The 22,078-nt window shown below is 30.8% G+C and overlaps 1 protein-coding gene across 3 annotated transcripts in view; it reads left to right on the top strand.

Annotated features, from left to right (window-relative positions):
- The first annotated feature begins 641 nt into the window (after positions 1-641).
- Positions 642-22,078, top strand: part of LOC142332303 (uncharacterized) — a 37,397-nt gene continuing 15,960 nt past the window's right edge. For 2 of the 3 annotated variants that reach the window (XM_075378657.1, XM_075378656.1), the window contains exons 1-2: positions 647-1,017; positions 18,722-19,167. In XM_075378657.1, coding sequence (XP_075234772.1) covers positions 909-1,017; positions 18,722-19,167 — 555 coding nt within the window. In that variant the 5' untranslated portion in view covers positions 647-908. Of the gene's footprint in view, positions 1,018-18,721; positions 19,168-22,078 lie in introns of all 3 variants that reach the window. The other variant, XM_075378658.1, reaches the window with a different exon arrangement.

Here is a 22,078-nt window from a genome sequence, read left to right as displayed (position 1 = left end):
TTGATGTTGATCGTTCCTTTAACCGACTTTATATTTGATGTTATTTTTATCGCACGATGATTGCCTGCATTCAAGTTACAAATTTACAGGTGTCGAAAAAAAGAAGAAAATTTTCATTATTTATGAGCGCGTCATTAAATATTTATATTCATTAAAAGATTCTTTTATTATCGTGTATTTTTATTAATTTTGTACGTAAAATATAAAAATATAAATTCGTTATTGAAATCGGCTCATTCGTTCTACAATAGGATTGAACGTATAAAAAAACATATCTTTCCTTTTTCGAATCGCTTAAAAGTCAACATTTTTTCAATTAAATATTTCGCTTAAGCTTTTTTTAAAGTCTGCAGAAGTGTAATTTTGAATCGCGTTCCGATTCTCGGAAAAAATTTTCCCCCGTATTTTTCTGATAAATAATTAAATATTACCGTAAAAATTCATAGGGTTTTGTACGGAAGAGGTAAATGAAGGAGGGAAGAAACATTTTAATACGATCGGAGTACTTCGGCGCATTATCCGATTAAGATATCAACGTACTCTGACGTTAGCGATTCTGTAGCGGTGGGGATAAACGGCTGATGTTATAGGGGTATAATAAAGAAAAAAAAACCACTCGGGGAAAACGGGCGGAGCTTATTTCATTTACGAGATCACCTACGGTAAGAACAGATATACCCGCAGTATCTTTTCGACAACGAAGCGTATAGGAGAAATTTCTCGTTCGTATTTTTGTACTTTTTTCGAATTAATCTTTTTACAGTTTTTGATATTATATTGTTATTCCTTATAAATTTTCTAAGTTATACAAAATATATCGGTTTATTGATATTATGATTTATTACAAATAGTGTTGTTAGTTTTCTAAATTATTATTATTTTTTTTTTTGAAAAAAGAATCTATCAAAATGAACGTCGTTAGTAATTTTAATAATCTTACTAACAACCAAGCCGATAACACCTATTACGGACAATCTCCATCTACATTCTACCCAAATTATACTTTGCATGGAACCGGTCAGTTTTTGTGTTTTTATTTTTATTCTTCTTTACTAATTTATAAATTTATAATTTTTCATAAAACGCTAAGTAAAAAGCTTGTAAGAAATATTTTTAATCGAAAAAACATTTATTTTCAAAATCTCTTGATAACTTCATTCCTTTTGGCTCACTCGATTTAAAAAAAATCCTTAGACTTCAACGCTTCGATTAATCCCTACTTTTTTAAATCGCTTGTTACGTTCAAACTTTATCGATTTAATAATTTTTCCTTCGATTTTTACGGTTCTAATAAAAAATAAAAACATTTTTTAAAAAAATGGGATAATTTTCCGTACCGGTCGCATTAATAAATTTCAATTTTTGTAAACTCTTCAAATAAGGCGGGAAGTTTTATTTAAAATTTCCACCGATCTCTTGGCGAAGAGGTAGCATCTCGACATTTCATCCTGCGGTCCACGGTTCGAATCCCGATCGAGTACGGCAATTTTCATTCGCTACATATTCCCATTTTCACATTACCGCGTTCAAGCTTCTTCATAAGTTTCTGCGGTGAATTAATTTATCGGTAAAAAAAAAATCGATCCTTTTCTTCCCTTTGTCGATATTCCGCCGAAACAAAACCAGTACGGTGTCATGTAAGTAACTATGCGTGTAACTTATGCTGTCATGTAAGTCATTTTCACGCGGAGCTTCAAGAAAAGTAGAAGATTTGCGTATTATAAAAAAAAGTAGTTGTAAAACGATTTAAAAATAAAATTTAAAAAAATAGTTTTAATATTTTATGTGAAATAACAATCTCTGTTTTGCAATTTAGTTTATTTAGTAGAGTACTTATACGGAATTCATTTCGTAAAGTAAGAATAAAATCTTCTCGTATTCCCGGTATTTACTAGCCCGGCACAGATGCTGGAGTACGAGCATAATATTTTTAATAAATTTAAAAGGAAAATGTTCTCAACACGATTTTTATTTAATTTATTTCGACGTGCGTCCAAGCTCTTCGCGTATCGGTCTAATATATTTGCATAAATATTTTTTATTTTGTACAAGACTCTGGTGGTCCTACTGCTTTAATTTTTTTCTGATAACTTAGAGTAGAACATTTTTAAATGAAAAATAATTTCGTCTACACAGTCGATTTAAAAGTATTATTTTATTTTTTCTCACCGTTTACGATGGAAATGTTATAGCGTAATAATTGATCGCTTGATGTCATTCTTGTATTCAAACAGAACCGGCCCTAGCGTTTTTGCCGCCATAGGCAAACCCAAAAAATTCCGGCACGGAGGACCAGAAAATTGTGAAATTTTTTGATCGACTGTAGTGTCACTGATTCGCTTCACCGGTTAAATAATAACTCGTTTATTATATGTTGTAATGTATCCTTTAATTAACCGTAATGATTATTATTACATTGAAATATGCGATTAAGTTATTAATGATTTTACGTATTATATTGTTGTAAATGTAGAACTACGAAAACGTATGTTTGCTTGTACGTGACGTAAATTTTACAGCGCGATAGAAAATAATTAAATGAAATAATATTACAAAACTGTCAGCTGTTGATGAGCCGACTGAATTAAATACTTTAAGCGTTTTAAGTAAAGAAAGATACGAGACAGTGTTCTTATTTATATGGAGGAAAAGATACATGAAACTGAACATAATGTCCTTCAAAATCAGAATAATTTTCCCTTTATAATATTACAACGATAACGTGAAATATAAACTCGATTAAGCAAAATTGTAACTATAATAAGTACGTAAACAAATGTAAGCTAAATGAATTTGACTAATATTTCAATCATTAAATGATGGTAATAAGCATAATTTATGCAGGTCTATTAGCTGTTGTATTTTACTAAATTGTTGAGCTTAGCTGTTCCAAAGCTTCAAAAAAACTTTAAAATTTTTCAGAAAAAAACAGAATTATAAAAAACCATGTAAACCAGAAAATTACATAAAATTGAATCGAGACATAACACTAATACAGATTTACGGAAAATTATTTATTAGAAAACAAAATTTACATTTTTAACTAGCTAAAGAAAACGAACTTACAAACTAAAGCTAGTACGTACTACTTTCACACATAATTTTAATATACTTTTAAAACGATAAGCAAAACTAGTTCGATAATAATATTATTGTAGTAATAAATAGTAAATAATATTTTTCTAGATTCGAGTAATCGAAATATATTTTTGTGGGTTGTGTTTTTTGCGCTATAATTCAGGCGGTTTTGTCGCTCCTAAATTTTTGCCGCCGCCAAGGACTGGCCCTGATGCAAAGTATATTTCCTTGAAAACATTCAGGAAAAGCGGCTTGGAAGATTTAGGCTAGAAAATTATATAACATTCCCGCATTTCAAAGAACGTTTAGCTTACGCTCGGTAAAAGAATACGGTAGCGGTATCTTTACGCGATTACTTTAAATCGCTTCTTTAATTTTATCGAGAAGCGTGTTTTTCGTCTTTGCGGTCTTTATAAATCCTTCTTTTCGTAAGTAACTTTTTTGCGGATGAATAAATATTTTCCATAAAATTCCCGTTAACGATAACCACAGTATTCCTGTTAAACGTAAATCAAAATTTGCGGATGATTTTTACTTTCTTGTACGAACTAAAGGAAGTATTGCGCTCGCAAAAAATTTCGGTTTCCAGATTTCAACGGAAATATCCATTTTGACCACCCCTGAATTCATTTTAACTAGTTTCGGCGTGACGTCTGTACGTACGTATGTATGTACATACGAACGTACGTATGTATCTCGCATAACTCGAAAACGATTAGCCGTAGATGTAGAAATTTTTTACGTAGGATTGTTGTAACATCTAGTTGTGCACCTCCCCTTTTGATTGCAATCGACTGAACCAAAAGCGCTCAAAAAAGAATTTCGACTTTTTATAAAAAGAACTAGCGCACTTTTTCACGACGATTTACATTTTTTTGTTAGTCGTCTCAACTATCGACCCGCAATTAACACAAAGAACCGATCGCCAAATTCTTCGATCGTTTCGGGACCGCAGGCCACGACCTGATCTTGTAAAGGTTTTTGCGATTTTAGACCTGTTTAGAGACTGCTTGTAATTTATTTTCTAAAGTACAGTCTAAAATAAACTTAAAAACGCGCAATCGACAAACATTTTACTCGGAAATACACCTTCACAGGAGCCCCCTCTCCAGATCCAAGGAGAAAGAGTCGTAACAAGATCTTTCGCGTTTCCGAGGAAGATAATGACAACACCTTTATACACTCCCATCGTATATCAGCATTCGGTAATCTGCTGAACTTAAAGAAATAAAAACCGACTAATAATTTAGTCCTCAAACGATTAGTGCTGGTGCATTGAAACACCGCTACTAGCTTTCGTACGCGTAAAATATCAGCGATAAATAACTATAAGTTTAGATTAATAACATAAGATAAGAATATTTCGCCTGCGAAACAAAGTCAATGTTCCGTTCCAGCTCATTTATTTACACACCGACTTTCATAGATAGAATATTTTTCACGATGAAATTTCAGTCTCGCTCAACGATCCAGTGTGAAGGCCGTCAGTATACTCATTTCAATATCAAAATAAATATCGTGAATAACTTTCTAATTTTTTAAGTAGATCGATAAATAACAAAATCGTTTTTAATAAAACCAATTAAATAATTTATCGACAAAAATAATAAACGATCGAACCACATATCGTTGAACACCTTAAAAAAATATCTATTTTCATCTGCCGTTGTTCACGATCCACGATTTTCGTTCGCTACATGTATAATCATATTAAAACATTCACGTAAAATATTAAAAATCAATCGGCAATCGGCTGTCTGTTTATCGACCGACCACAAAATTTTCATAAATCGGTACGTCTTTCTTGATCTAGAACCGATTGAAATTTCTGCCGATTGTTTCTTTGCGTTAATCGTATGAAGTTCAATACTTTGTTTAGATAAAAAAATAGCTTCTTATAAATAAGTAAAAAAATCACACAAAACGTTATAAGTTCATTATATACTACTATCTATAGCAGCCGTAAAGAGCATTTTCCTATTGATCTTTTCTGTCTGCCGTTTACTAAACTAAAAATATAAATGCTTCTAGACCGATGTAAATCAGTAATGTAAAACTCCACTAGATCCACGACAATTACTGTTGTAGATACACTTACTTATAGGACTTATTTGTAATTCGAAAACCAACAAAAAAAACGATTATTAATAAGTTTTTTGAAATTTTAGTTTGAATTTTGTTATTTTCTTTCTCATTATTTTCGTATAAATTTTATTTTACGACAATAAAAATTTTATAAGATTTTCCTCGTTTAATGTCTTATCTGCTTTTTAACCGACTTCAAAAAAGGACAATTCTCAATTCGAGTGGTGTTTTATTTTATTTATTTATTTATTTTTTTGTAGAGAGAGTTCCTCTGATGATCTTGTTTTAAGTTTTCCAGTCACGGAATTTTTTTTTTTTAAGTAAAATGAATTGAAAGTATGTTCATGCAAATATAGCAGGAAAAATTACAGTAAAAAATAACATATACTACTGCATTGCAGGGCGCTTTCCTTACTGCATGCTCGGTAGCAATTTTCTATGTAAATTTTTCTTTCTTATTTTTATTTTAATACAAAGATTTTTCACCTTTTCCCTTACTTATAAAAATCTTGGCCCGTGGGGGCAGCGTTTCTTCTAGGTATATCCACATTTCTCTTTTACTTCTTTAAAATCAAAATGTTTAAATCTGCGGCTAGTTAGGTCTGTCATTTGTCGGTAGTTTTTAATTTTATTCATCTTCTGAAACTTAAAACTCAACGCGGGATTAGAAAATAATATTATTTCTATTTTAATTTTATTTATTTATTACGATTTACGTTTATACATAACAATACGATATACGAACAGAATAATTTAATAAGCGCTAATGAAATGTTACTTATTGATAAATTAAGCGTATAACCATTGCATTCTCGTTTTCAATATTGTTTTCACTATTATAATGAGATATTGAAAATTGTGTGCAAATTGTATTTCGTTATCGTTTTTTAACTGGTATTTTTTTCAAAATTTCTCAGGTTTTTTTTTAATAGACGTCACATAATGTAGAAGATAAAATAAAAATTCATTAACACATATATTTCATTTCACTAATCGATTAATTCTATGTCGCTCTTCTAAGTAGATTTGAGTAATAATCAAATTAAAACAGAATGAGACCGTTTTTCATGGATCGTTGTTTTAAACAGTATTTGTTACGCCCTAAGAATTTTCATACTTCATTCTTTTCATAATAGTAAGGAGATGTTACGAACGACACCTAGGTGGCTCTAAAAGTAGCCCAAAACTCTTTCGTTGTCACCAGCCAAAAAAAACCTTGAAAAATGGGAAAATATAACTTAAAGATTGTTTTTTAAGCTAAGAAAACCTATACGATATGCTGATTTTAATCGAGATAAGGAAGCTACGAAGAAATTTAAACGGGAAACCATACCTCACTTTTTAAGTGCATTTAAAAAATACCCTAATGGTATGTTTGAAATCTCTAACCGACTTCATTTTTTTAAATGGAAATCCAACATTTTTTAACTTTTGTAAGACAATTTTATTCTTGAAAATCTTCCCCTAAAGGCGACCGTTCAGAAACTGCCCCGGTAAATACACGCACATCCAGTTGTACCTTCTGAAAATATTTAACACCGTATAACATACATTTTTCGAAAACTATGAGTAGTCTAGATTTTCACGGGTGGTTTTGAAATTATTAAACCGATTATTTTTTTCAGTATTGTTATTTTTTAAAGTAATGCGAATAATTTTTCCTAGATTGTAATAAAAAATCATTTACCGATCGTTTTTTTTGTATCGTCTAAAGCAGGATCCTTCAATTTTTTTCACTCTCGGGCCGACATTTCTAATTAATTCTGATTCGATAGCCCTGCCGTCCAGTACAAATAATATTTTAATCGATTAAACAAATATTTATGTTGTTTCTATAGGTCTACACTGCCGTTCCTGTTGAAAAGCCTATTTCAATTTAGATACTTTTGAGTTATGGAGAACTTTCTAAGTTTTTTGCATAATTTTCTTACGTTGTTATATTTGAATCCTTTCTTGTCCGACGATAAGTCAATTAACAGTTATACTATATACTTGAAAAGTTTTATTATAGAATAAAACTGATGTACGCTAGTTTGGGTTTGAAAATTCTTAAACTGTTACGCAAACGTTTGCTACTGCGGTTTATTTTTTACAAATTCGACAAATAATGAATGAAATTAAATAAGATTAACGTCCGTTGTTTTATTCTAACCGTCTGGAAAATTTATTTTTTACAGAAACATTTATTAAAAGAATAAGATATATTTTTGAGTATCAGAAACGTTCTAACCTTAATGATCTCAGAGGTTTTTGTTGAACCACAAAAACCTCTAAGACAGCATGTGGCCCCCCGTGCTGCGGCTTGAAGAAGACTCGTGGTCCAAAATAATAATATTTGTTTTCGTAAAATGTAATGAAAAATTATTATAAGTTTCATTAACTTAATAATTTATTTTCATAAATCGAAATAAAATATACGTACATTTATGTAATTTTGTACGCATTTATTTGCCGGAATATCGAGATCGGTAAAGAATTCGGGACAAGTTTTTTGTTAACGTATTGTTATTAACGTTTAACAAAAGTAATAAAATATAACACCGTTGAAACAATAAGAAAATAATATAATTACAAGACTGTGGACTTAGGTTGAGGATAGATACGGCAAGGTAGGTGTAGGTAGGAGATGAGATGTAGCTCCTGAACGGTTGCGTTTAAGGAAAAATGTGCGGAATAAAAATATTTTAGAATTAAGTTTTGTATCCAAAACAGAGTTGCAAAACGTTTGCGATATTTCGGCCGAGTTCATTTTTAAAAAATTAACTCGGCCGACTTATTGGAAAAACGGTGGAGATTTCAAACATGTCTATAGGGCATTTTTTACTGCTTTCAAAAATCGAAAAACGTTTCCTTTTTAAAGTTCTTCGTAGCGTTTCTAATTTTCGAGATTCCAATAGCGGCACACTTAAAATGACTACTGCGTAAATTAAGAACTGCTAAATATCGCGATCAAGTGTCTTTACACTAATATGAACAACCGTTAAATAAATTATCATTAAATATCATTCAGATGATAGCGTAATACTATGTAAATCAAGTCAGGATCGGTAAGCGAGATAAGAAAAAAGAATTATTCCACCGTATGGCTGGAAAGATCTAAAAAAATAATGGATAAACCTCGATTCAGAACAAATTGTAATGTAAAAAATAATAAATAAAAAACAGAAATGGTTATAACCCGTATTAACGTGTAAAAATAATTATTTTATAAAATACTAATACAATTACGTTAAGATACATATAAATAAATTCAGTTGTAATAAAATAACGATTTTAGGGACTTTTAATAACTAAATATCGGGCTACGAATACACGATATACGAAACGCATAGACGATTCACGTTTTCCTAACAAAATTTAAAAATTCATCTATAGAATAATACTGTTTTTTCTAAAAGGATATCTTTAATCTTATATCAGACAAACTGCTGCGGTTATCTTTTACATTATTACGTAGAAGTATATAACACGGCCCTTCTTGCGCAGTAAGGTATTACGCTGAACAACGCGAAAATAGTTGTGTTTTCTGGTTTGATGCCAATAAATATTGTTATTTTTTAGAAATAGTTAGCATTTTTTTTTCATTTTACATGAATTTTGTCTTCAAGAATCATCATATTTGCCGTTAGCGATCAAAGCTCCAACATTCTTGTATCTTGAAACACCTATTGAGTTTTTTTTTTAAATATCTCACGACTTAAAGGAAAGTGTACGCGGTCGAAAGAAAACTTTTTTTTATGATGTTGTTTTTTTACTTTTATTTGGATCGGTTTTAATCAGATTTAACGAAACTTAAGTTTTACGTACCGGCTACAATAGATTTAATAGTCAAACCTCTCTAATTCGAATCTGAGGGACCAGTAATTTTTTCGATTTAGGGCGTTTTCTATTTAGAGAGGTAAAATAATGAAACTCAAAAATTGTACAGAAAAATTTTATAATTTAATAAAAATTTATGTTAAACTACGATAACGTACTACAGTACTAAATTTTGTTGGAAAATAGTATTATATAAAAATAAAAACTAGAAAAAAATACAGTACAAACTTTTAATTATTCCTTGAAAAAATGTCTGTAATTTTTTTTTTGAGCTTTCTTTTAGCAGATTTGTAAATGAAGAGCATTTTCAATCGTCACTGATGCGCTAAATAACTTACGAAGATTATTTATTGCCGATCTCGCGTCTTTTGCAGTAATTGTAATCTCTACTTGTTCCGTTTCGTCTTCTTCATCGGAATCCTTATGAACGGTTCGATGTGACATCATCATCGGTTGGCACTAACTGCAATATCATCGTAAAAGTGTGCGAACAAGTCAAACGAAATTTCTTTCCGTTAAAGTTTTTACAAATTACACTCCGTTTTTCTTTTGAAACTGAGAAAGGGTCTACAGATTCATCTTGATTTTTTCCGGATGAAAATCCACAAGTATTGAAGCGATTAACTTCGCTTCTGGGCAGACATTCCTCCACGCTTGTCAGCGAAGGAATAAGACCGAGTATTACGCATCGTCATACAGTAGTACCGTGCACGTAGTTTTGTTATCGACTACTCCGGCGTCCGGTGACGGAAATAAACAAGTCGGAAGTTGAAAAACATTAGGCATACACTACCGGATAAAATTCGCAGTTCACACTAACGATCGCTATACACTATTAAACTGCATTTAATACCTACGCTTGTTTGGAAATCGTGTACAGAATGTAAATTCTTTATCGAAAACATTTTCATCGAAGAAATAATACGAATATCAAGACCTCGAAATTTTCGAATAAAGGAGGTGATTTAATTCGATTTAAAGAGAATTTTTCAAGGGAACAAATTAAATATTCGATTCAGTGAGTTATTCGAATTAAGGAGGTTCGATTTGAGAGGAGGTTTGACTGTACGTGTGCACAAAGCTAACTTCATTTTAGTATATCTCCTTTTTACGGTTTAATTTTTAAGAAACGTTTTATAAAAAGGTAAGCGTACTATATTTTATACTTTTTTTAAAATAAATTTTCCCATTTAATATTAAAAATATCCAACTCTGTGGTGGAATGATAAAGTCTCTGTCTTTCATTCGAACGTTTTGAGTTCGAGTCCAGATCAGCCAAGATAATTTTTCACACTACAAAAAATTCATTTCATTATCTAACATCGGTGGCTGTCAGGCTGGCAACTAGAATAAACAAAATACAAATTGATGTCGGGCTTTCTCTCCTTCAAGTCGATTACAGATATTTAACGCTATTAATTATTCCGATGGAACAGAGTGTAGATATTAATTACCTAAAAAGAAAAAATATTGCGGTAAATTTTATCGATTGATCGAAACGAGTAACGCAAGTTCGTCATTATAGTGTTTTGTATCGGTTATGACCGTAGACGTTTTTAAGTTTAAAAGGTCTCTTGTTATTAAGCGGAACGACACACATTTGTATCGATTTTTCATAAAATTTTCAATCGTAAAATAAGAAACTTTCTCGCCTATCAACCGTTTACAAACATTTTGTTATTTAAACAATAACCCTGCTAGAAGATGTCTACTTCGATTGTTAAATGTTCATCTCCAGGTGATACTGAGGAAATAATATATAAAAAGGTAAATAATTAAAAAGAAGAAGTAATAAATCAAAACCCATCACGTAAAGTATTTTTCATGATTTATGTAACACTTAAAACTCCCGATACAATAAAATTGTTAAGGTTTCGGCGAGAGCTTGTCGTCAGTTAAAACATAAAAAATCGAAAACCAAAAGTCAACATTTTATCTACTTATAATTACTTCTTCGAAAAGATATTGTCCGAATCAAAAAAGTACAGACATGTATGAAAACCGAGATAATGATTGTTATATATTTTTCCTACTTCATTTTCTCAAACACAAAAATATACACAGTTTCTTCCTGCTCTACTAATAGTATAACTAAATGATAGAACTTTTTTAATATAAAACAAATACGAAATCGTCGACAGATAATTGGAAATAAACATATCCTTAACGCAAATCATATAATAAAAAATTCGTCAAATTTTCTCAAATATATTGATTGAAAATGAAAAAACTCTTGCCGGCCCGATTACTTTTAATAACGAATTTGAACGAAACTTCAATATTTACGCTTAACATTATTATTTATTATTTACGGTAATGAATTACGATCTCAACAATAACTTCAACTTTGTCCGTTACGGCGAAAAAATTCTATAAAGAACAATAATCGATTTCTGATTTCAATGAAAAGATCACTTAATGAACATATCAAGTGTCGATCGAAGATCAAAATTAGGGGCAGTTCGGGTAGTTGTGACAATTTAAAGTGAATATTACACGGCGTATTATGTGAACTGATTATCATTCGTAAATGTCTATTGATATATTTATCATATGTTCCTAACGGTTAAAAAGTCACACGATATTAATCTTATGTAATTTTAGTTTTAATAAAATGTTTCCTTGATATTTTGAAAATTCAAAGCGACGAAATCATTTCTAATGTCACCTTCACTCTAAAGTATCATAACTACCGGATTAATTAGGTTGGAAAAAATTAACTTATCGAATAAAAAAATTATTAAAACATATTTCAATTTTTTTAACGAAATTTTCTTTTTGTTTTCTATTTTGAAATTGTACGACATTCTTTTCTAGAACCGAATTAATTTTTGAAACAAAGAAAATTACGAATCGTTAATATTTTTTCAGCTATTAATTAATTATTTTCAACGATCGACTCATATGATACCGTCATGAATTTAGAACTAGAGAATGGTCACTCGTACGATTTGCATTGTGAATTATCGTCTTTCAAAAGCAAGTTAAGAAGCGGAACGCTCAGTTACGGATCATGATTATTAGGATGTATGAAATCGGACCGGCAAGAGTTTTTGGATTTTCAGTCAAGATATTCGAGAAAATTTGATAAATTTTTTATTATATGATTTGCGTTAAGTATGTTAAAAAATTGTTTATTTCCAATTATCTGTCGACGATTTCGTATTTGTTTTATATTAAAAAAGTTCTACCATTCAGTTACAATATTAGTAGAGCAGGAAGAAACTGTGTATATCTTTGTGTTTGAGAAAATGAAGTAGGAAAAATATATAACAATCATTATCTCGCCTTTCATACATATCTGTATTTTTTGATTCGGACAACGTCTTTTTGAAGAATAATAAATAAATTGTTGAATTTTGGTTTTCGATTTTTGATGTTTTCAACTGTCGGCAGTCTCTCGCTGAAACCTTACCGATTTTATTGTTTTGGGAGTTTTGATACGTTCTGTTTTTTGTTTTCTGTTCATTCCAGAAATTTTAGACGATGTATCAAGTCTAGTCAATAAGTAGTCATCTATTAATAATAAGATTCTTCTTATTTTTATGAAAAAACAACTTCAAAATTCTCATCCGATAAAGCACTCGATCTTCATGAATGAAAATCTTTTTTTTTTTTCACCGCAGTAAAAATGAAATTAATCTAATCTAGTTCATATTAATTAGATTTTCTGGTCGATATCTAGTCATATATTACTATTTTAGTTTCAATTTTCATTGATTTGAGCGATTGCAATAATAATGTGAAAACGGTTCAGCATTACTAAAAAAAATATTTTGATAATGTTGACAGAAAATTATCAAAAAATACAGGTTTCAAAACGGTAAAAAAGTTAAATATTAATTCTAAATAAATATAAAGCAATGAATAAATAATTATATGTTAGTGTAGACATATATATGTATATTCATTATATGTACAATTTTTCGAAATATCACGACGCCAGCTCCATCAAATAGTTCTAATTGTAGAATAAAAATTTTACCAATATATTTCTGTTTTATGTATTCATAAAATTAGTATAGTCTCTTGTAAACTAATACCTTTATTTATTTTTTTAACGAAGCGATGGGAATTAAAAAAAATGTTTCATCTTCAGTACTTTCATTTACTATTAAAACAAGCTGTAGTATATTTTCTTTTAAATTTTACTATTTCAAGTATACATTATCAAGTGTTTGTACGCTACCTGGTACTATCAAGTATATCTAGCAGCGCTATTGGTAAACGGGTTAGGAGAAAAAAAATAGGGTTAGAACAAAAATTTCACGTTTCAAATTAAAAAGTGCGAAATTACGAAGATTATCATATATTTATCGAAAAACAAACCTATATTCATTAAGATCATCTATTTTTGCGATGTATATTATAGTTTTATTTATTTCATTTTTTTTTTTTTATGTTTTAAACAATTTAAAAATTTTGAAATGTCAATTTGCGAGCTGGTCAGTGTAAATAAGTCTTTCGGTGTGGACAAACTCTCGCCGGCGTCATTCTACCGAATGACTTACATGAACACCGAAAGTGATCATTTTTTTTTTTACAAAATAAATTATTTATGACTAATAACGTTTGACGAATCGCATTATACTGAGGATATTAAAATGTCGGTGGTCTTATTGTATCGAATTGTAAAGTGATTACATTTTTATAAATAAAAAAATCTTGTGTTTTCTTTGTGAGGCTGGGAACTTCCCGAACGATTTTCGTACAGCAACGTGCCTTTCTCAGTACATTATTATGAGTAAATACTCAGCGCTTCTATTTGGATAATGTTAGTTTTTGTCTCCAAAATTATTTTGATTTTTTTTTCTTGATGAATTAATAACACAGAAGCTTTTGAAACTTGTACATGGGAATATGGAAACAGAATTTTGTAGCGCGTGAAAAAGCCATCCCTGACCGGGATTCGAACCGAGGACCCCGTATGAAACGCCAAGACACTAACGCTCCGCCACAGAGATCGGCATTTTTTGTTTAACTAGTCAACACAAAATTTGTATCTAACATGTTACATAACTTTTCTCGCTGTAATTTGGGTGCTGATTTCAAATATGCTATTGAAATTATTTTTCCGCGTAAAGGTTTTACGTAAATCGTAAATTTGTAAAAATGTTATAATAAATTCATTTTGATCTATTACTGATTACAAATAAGAATAGTATATGTATTTTTACTTTTAAACAATACGAATTAATTACACGCTTACTTACACGAACTATAAATTAAACGCTTAATAAAGAAAAAATAGATAAATATATTCACTGTATCATGAGAAGTATAGCGTACAAACATGTCTGTATGATGACTTCCTACAGACATCTGTTGTTTACTGCAGAGCTTAAAATCTTATTCAGTCTACCTTCACTTGTCTATACTGTGTGTTGTGTTTCACAGAGTTATTAGTGTTTTACTATATTTTCATCGATTTTTTTATAAAACAAAAGTGATCTTTCTCGTTTTTATTTGCTACAACACGGCTTCTGCAAAAGTTCGTGGATGTTTCAAATTATCAAGAAAATTCTTGTTATGTCTGCGGTAAAGTTACGCAAATCTAAATCTAAATTTCAAAGAAAGACTATTTCTGAATCGATAAAAACAGCTTATAAATTTATTTTGATTGCGGTCGGGAATGAAGATAAAATCTGGACGACTTATGTCATTTGCATATCGCGCTCTGTAACACTAACTGAACGGTTGAAAGGGAAACGACGAGCCATGTCATTTGTTATACCGATGGTTTGACGTGAACCTAAGGACCACTTTACCGACTGCTGCTTTCGTATGACAAATATATTTGGATTTTCATTCAAAAATAGAAAGTTCATAAAATAGGCAGATGTATCCTCAGCTCTAAAGCCGGAGAGGAAGTTACCTTTACCTGTACCACCATCTAATCCGACATTTCTAGAAGAACGATCTGAAAATGAAGCGGATAATGTAGAGGACGTTGAAGAATTTTTTCATGTATCTGATGAGAAATGTCCTCTTCTAATTTAACAACATAACTTAACGATTTAGTTCGCGATTTAAAGTTATCAAAACAGCAAGCAGAAGTTCTTGGGTCTCAACAGCGGAATCTTTTAGCGGAGAAAACTAAAGTTACTACATTTAGAACACGAAATAAAACTTTTTCAACTTATTTTAGTATGAAAAATTCATTGTGCGTTTGTACTGATGTAGATGGCCTGATGAAAGAGCTTAAGATTCGGCATATTCCTGAAGAATGGCGTCTTTTTATTGACTCTCCTAAAGTTAGCATGAAAGCAGTTTTATTGTGTAACGGTAACAAAGAGCCATCCATTCCATTAGGTCATAACAATTGACCGCGATGTTATATTTGTGGAAATTTATTTTATTTTTATTTTGATATACATCCGATTAATATGTGAAGTGAATACTTATATACAAAATTATCAGATGTTCCTGAAGATGGAAAGATAACTTCCGAAAGCGCTATAGCATAATAATTAATTACAAGCGGAATTATAATTTGTATATTTTTAAATTATATATACCAACGGGCCATGCTAAATAAAATTATTCTAAAAGATTACACGTAAATAATGTTGTTTTTTTTTAATATTGATTTAACAGTGATTATGCATTTATTGGTAAATAAATCGTATATCTAAATGGTACGTATCTAAAAAAAAAAAACGGGACATATTAAATAAATTTTGATAACGGTTTTGAATTCAGCATCCTAAAATTAGTTAAAATCACCAGGTACGATTCCAGGTAAAGGAATTTTTTTTTTTTTTTGACTAATGATTATTTCAATTTCATGATATTTATACTTAGTATGATTTACTTATTATAATCGCTTAGTATTAACCTAATCATATTTATTTTGTTTAAACAGTTAAATAGATAAATAAATGTTTCAAGAGAAATCCTGGATCGTGGAAATATAGTGCGTACGATGAAAATAAAAACTTGCTTGCACGACTCGCAGTCGCCGTGCAGGTATTACACTAACCTCTTGTAATATTTGCTTCACTCAGAAACCCGATTATTGTGCGATACGGAATGTTTAACTATTTTCATAAATAGTAAAAATTCTTTCCACGATTAAAATTTTTTTTAATTTTCTTTAATTTCAGACAATAATCTCTTGGAAAATATTTAGCGTATTCGTAAAAATTTCTTACTGTTTACAGTACAAAAACGAATAGTTTATAAGATTATTATTACGCTCCCTCCATCAAGCGAGTCGTAAAATGAATGATCACTTTATACGAATAAAGGTTACCGAAATATTTCATTTGAATGCGTTTGCAACGAGCATTAATATTGTTGATAAACATCATCGTTTAATAGACGTATACCCTACAAATTCTAATAGTTTATTAGCAGCTTAGTTATTTTATACGTATTCATAGAATAGCTAAGTTATTTTTTTTTCACATTGTCGACTAATACTCAATACTAATGTTTAATTTTCATTTTTAATAAACCTATTTCAATTCCTGGCCCGGTACGAATGGTGTAGTTGTTTCCTTGTGTAATATGTGGCGTGTTAGTTAATGTTTTGCGAGCGCTAATGAATAGTTATGTTTTTTGCGGTTTTTGTTAGCGAATTTTTTTTGCGATTGCAGAATTTAAATCCTTAGTTAAGAACAAAAAGCTCCGTAAAATCAAGAAAGCTCCGTAAGTCTAGCTCGTGAAATAGTTAATAACGAGTACGATTTTACGAAGAAAGAAACTAAGATTTGGAAAATTAGACTACAAATTTTTAATATTCATTGAAAAATGTGAGGTTGTGCGCCGCTGCATGTGGGATTTCAAGATCGTAAGTCCAAAAACTCCGAAAAGAAAAGCAGATTCTTCTTAAATCTAAATCGCAGTCGTGCTCATTCACCGCACCAAAAAAGTACAATCGACGTTTAAAACCCGTTAGTGGATTAGATGGTTTTCATAAAGGCTTTGTAAGAACGGTTAACGAGTTTCACGCAAAACATAACGAACTGCGTACATTAAATAAATTTCGCGAAGAACTTCAACAGAGTATTCAATCTAAAGGTTCTAGAACTAGGCCGTCAACTATTCTGCAAGATTTAGAGTTTAAGCGGTACAAAACCGATAATAATAGGAAAGGTTTGATCGAGAAAGAAGATAAACGGTGGAAGAGGATAGAATATTTAAGAAAAATGACCGATTACAGAAAAAAAAATTCTTCGAGTTTTTATTTGGACGAATCGTATATTTTAACGTTCCGTTCGACGACAAAATCGTGGTCGGATGACAGTGGCGCTGGAGTAAAGGTGCCGATTAAGGCGATCGGTTAATCGTAATCGGCGCTGGAGGAGAAACGGGGTTCAATCCGAACGCGATGTTAACTCTGAAAACGAGTTCAAAAAGCGGTAACTATCGCGACTGCAATCGATAACAATAAACGATATATAACCGTCATAACAATATATAAACGATCAATATATCGATAACAATTTCATGAAGCGGACATCTGAAAAATTAATTCCTGGACTTCCCCCTCGGTCGGTGGTTGGTATACCATTTTGGTGAACTATTAAAACAATACGGGCCTCAATTTCTGCGTTTTCCACCTTATTAACCCGATTTAAATCCAATCGAGATGGTTCGGTCGCCTCTGAAAAGAGAAATTAAAAAATTAGCCGTGGAAAATATGAATGAAACGAATAAGGATGATCGGAGACCGCATTGCGAACATGTAAAAGAGCTGAAACCAAGAAGGTGAAACCGCTAATCGACGGCCAAATTTACGGTACATTGGTACATATTGATAGAAGTAACTGTTCCGATGAAGATAGAGAAGATGGTGAACTCGCATATCAACTGGAAATATAATGTAAATTTCAAGCAAGTGTTAATAATAATAATAATTTTACAATGAACAATAAAAATAATCGTAAAAAAAGGATTTGAAAATTTTAAATAAAAAAATTTCTAAATATTGTACAATAACAACTGTAAATTTAATTTAGTGTAATTAATTACGGATATAATATACGTTCAAGCACTAGCAAGATTTTTTTCTAATTTAAAAATATACCTAAATTAAAACGCTTGTTTTTGCAATATTTGTTTATTGAATTATTCGCTAATTAAACAACAATGAGTTATAAATATATGAATTATACACACATAATTCACTAAATAATTCATTAAATATATGAATTATAATCACGAAAACGGTAATAAATTAAACGCGCATAAAAAAAAGTATCGCGATTATTATTGTTGTCCTATTTGATATTTGTAAATGTTTTCAGGTTCGGTAGTATTGCAGTCTCGACTTCTCACATGCCTTTATTTTCACTGAACGCACTCTAACTCCATATATATGGAGTATATATATATAGTCGTCACCAACAACAGCAGCGTCAAAACAATTCTTCCGACCGATCCAGTAAGATTTTTTTTTTTTTTTAACCTCCCGCACCACCGTTAAGTATTGCTTCAGAGGATGAGATGAATGACAATTTTTGTAGCGTGTGAGAATGACCGGGATTCGAATCCGGGACCTTCGGGTGAAAGGCCGAGATGCTACCATTCGCGCCACGGAGGCCGGCAGTAAGATTATTTTTGGAACTTGTTAAGTCTTTCTTAATCGATTTTTTTAAAATTTAGTTTTATTAATTAAATTTAGTCGTAGAGCTCAATTTGTTAAATTAAATACAAACGAGCGAAGGAGTTGTGTAATGTTCATTGAATTACTAATATATATTTTTATTGATGCGTTTTTATTTTTTTACAGAAACGATAGAGCACGATACCGAGAAAGAACGTGAATATTGGACACCACCGAGTCCTACATCGTCGTCACCAGAAGAATGTAGATTTTATCAAGATAATATATCGACTTCGACACCGTCAGAAAGATATTATAATTTAGATTCCGGTGGTTATATATCTAATGAAAATAATAATAAAATAAACGGATCGATAACATCGATTAGTAACAATCATATACCGTATAATAATAATAATAATATCGATAACGGACATTATAATAACGGTGGGGGTAACAGTAGTCCGAATCAAATAAGTGATATTTATACCGATTATTGTAATTCGCATCCTGATTATCATCATTTTCATCATCACCATCATCGAAACGATTTATCTAATAATGAAATTCCAGTGATAAGAGTCGTCAAAAGACGTAATACAGCAAATAAAAAAGAAAGACGACGAACACAGGTATATATCGTTTCAAATTTTTAATAAATAAATGTTATTTAAAACTTAAAGAATTAAATTTAACAGGTTTACGGATATCTAGCCCTGCATAGTTCTACGTAAAATGCTGTTTTTGTGCTAATGTAGAAAATCTTAATCCTTCTACGACGTAAAAACTCTTTCGACCTGTTTTCGTAGTTATATTTTCCATTTAACGCGATCGATCTCGGTTAACTAGTGACTGTTGGTGTTTTCGTATTTTTTTTTTTTTAATCGTAAACTTACAAATGAAACGTATTTTAGCACCGATAAATTATTTTTTCAAACGTATCGGGCGGTCAAATAAATCAATATTAAAAAAAACTTAACGGATTGCAACTTTATAAAATATACTTGTTTACGGATCGATTGAAATGATTCGGTGTAAATTACAACAGATTTCTCCTCTTTCTGCATCTCTTTATATCGCGCTTGTATTTTTCATACCGTAAATAAGTAACGTAAGTTTTACGTTATAAAAGAAATGTTCTTTTCAAATTACGAAGTGAATAATTAAGAAATAAACTTTTTTTTTTTGAAAAATGAAACGTATTGTAAATTATTCATCGGTCGGTTTATTTAATACAAAAACAAAAATCAGATCGACGCTACTTTTTTTTAACTTTTTGGCCATTATAAAATATTATCGCGTGTTCGCGATTCGACTAGAGTATTGAGAGACTATTAAACGTAAAAATGTCTTACAAATACAATTTATTACTCTTAAGACAAGAACAAAATAAATAATAATATAACGACAGTACCCATATATAACATACAAAATAGTAACTCAAATAAAGGACAAGATTTATTTAACGACAGTTAAATTATAAAAACAATAATACAGTCCGATTGACCGTAAACGTTATAATGACCGCTATGACTTCATATGGCATTAAAAAGAAGATATCACTAGAAAAGTCTAAAGTGCACACGATTCAATTTTTGTAAGTATTATTCGGTTTACTTTCTCGTAAAAGAACTATTCTACACTTACGAACGAATAGAATATTATCACTTTCACTACCGTTTACCGATAACTCGCCGAACAACTTATTGTATTCACCTACTGTCCAGAAAAAAAACGCTGATGACGTACTCTTCAATCGTCGTTATCAAACGCTTACTGTTATCGCTGTTAACGCAATAGAGTCGAACTCGGGCTTACAAAAGTAGTCGCTGCTATCGCTCGTTATCATGACTGCGCCAAACACGACCTCGCCGAACTACCGACTGTTTCCGCCGGTTCCTGGCAGTACCAGTACCCGCCTCGTCTCTTTAATTCTCGAAGGGTAATAATTTTCATCGTCCGCGTCCTTACTTTTTTATTCAGGATCGGTAATCCTTCCGGTCGAACAACAACTTTTGGAGATGTCATTGTCTGTATGACAAAGAGCAGATTGTAAAACGGACCTGTTACTCTGAGAAAAGGATGACGTTTAGTTACTTCTGGATTCTTCTTTCATCTTAATCGGAAGAAATCCGTTACCTTGGTCCTGTTGCAATATAATAAATAGAAAACAATCTATCATATCAAAAATGAACCGTCGAAATAAATTAATTTTTTGAGTCAGGAGACCACAAAATTGGTGTGTGTGTGCGCGCGCGCGCGCGCGTGTTGACTTTTTATTGCGCTTAATTTCTCAGGAAAAATTTGTCGTGAAGTCTTAAAATTAGGTAGGATAAATTGTACACACGGTCTACTAATGTCATTAGATTTTTTTTGAAGTCCTTCTTGATCGGGAAAATAGTGTTAGGGAGTGTTATATCTCGATAAAAGTTACCGAAGGATTAGTCTTTTTTGCCTATTTATTAATCGGTCAATAAAATTAAAGAATATTAATTTTAAAAAGAGGGAGAAGAAGGGCTTTAAAATTTCTTTTAACCGATATAGTTCTTTGTAACGATAATCGCCTCATTTTTTTATTATTTTTTACAAAAAACCAACAATAATTTGATTACGGGACAAATTTTTTGTTCTTTTTAAAAAAAGCTTTTTCTCAAGATATTTTATTTTAAATTATAAAATATCAGAAACGATGATTGAATATCATTCAAAAACAAAGTTTAAGAAAAATTTTGCTTAGTTTGAAATAATTTAAAAACGTTAACGTGCAATCTCTTTTTGCAACGTGCAATGTATTGTTAAGGTAAAAAATATCGGTTCAAATATACAATCGGCAAATTAAAAAGTTATAAAAATACCGATATAGCTTTGAATTGCCCCACCCACATATCTTAAAAAGTTTAAAATTACACGTGATCTTTTTTAATACGATTTTGGAATAGCCGACGAACAAACACAGACGGTCGATTAAGTAACGTTAAAACAACGAAACGGTTTTAAATTCGGAACCGTTTAATCTACCCGCATTAAAACGGTTTAATAATACCTAGAACTTTACGCATCAAATCAGAAATATCGCCTTGAAGAAATGTTATTTGTAGTCTGACATTCCATCGATATCGGAGGATTTTTCTTACATTAAATGTATATATTTTGTTTTCTCAACCGACAAAAAAAATAATACACTATTTAGGTTACCTTTGCGTTATTAAAAGATTTTTACGCCGATTTCTTTTTCTTTACGTTTTTGAGAACGAACAAGTCGGAAAGTTTATTAGAAATGCATTTTACATTAACGTTGTTGTATTGTACGACGAAGGAAACGTATCGCTGTATCGCCAAAAAAAAAAGAATCCTTCCTACTCTGAAATTTTTGTATTTATTGTCTCGTCATCTAAAAATATTACAATCTTAAGTTACACCGAGGACGGTTTAGCTATAAATTCGATTAGAAACGAACGATTGGAAAGTGCGAGATACTGAAGATTACGTAAATGTATGCCTGTTTTAAAAAGCTAACGGGATAATTCAGTTTATTACTTAAGA

The sequence above is a fragment of the Lycorma delicatula genome, chromosome 11 (genome assembly GCF_047948215.1).
Source record: "Lycorma delicatula isolate Av1 chromosome 11, ASM4794821v1, whole genome shotgun sequence".
NCBI lineage: Eukaryota > Metazoa > Arthropoda > Insecta > Hemiptera > Fulgoridae > Lycorma > Lycorma delicatula.
The sequence above is the reverse complement of the archived record's forward strand: the minus strand, read 5'-3'. Positions and strand labels throughout refer to the sequence as shown.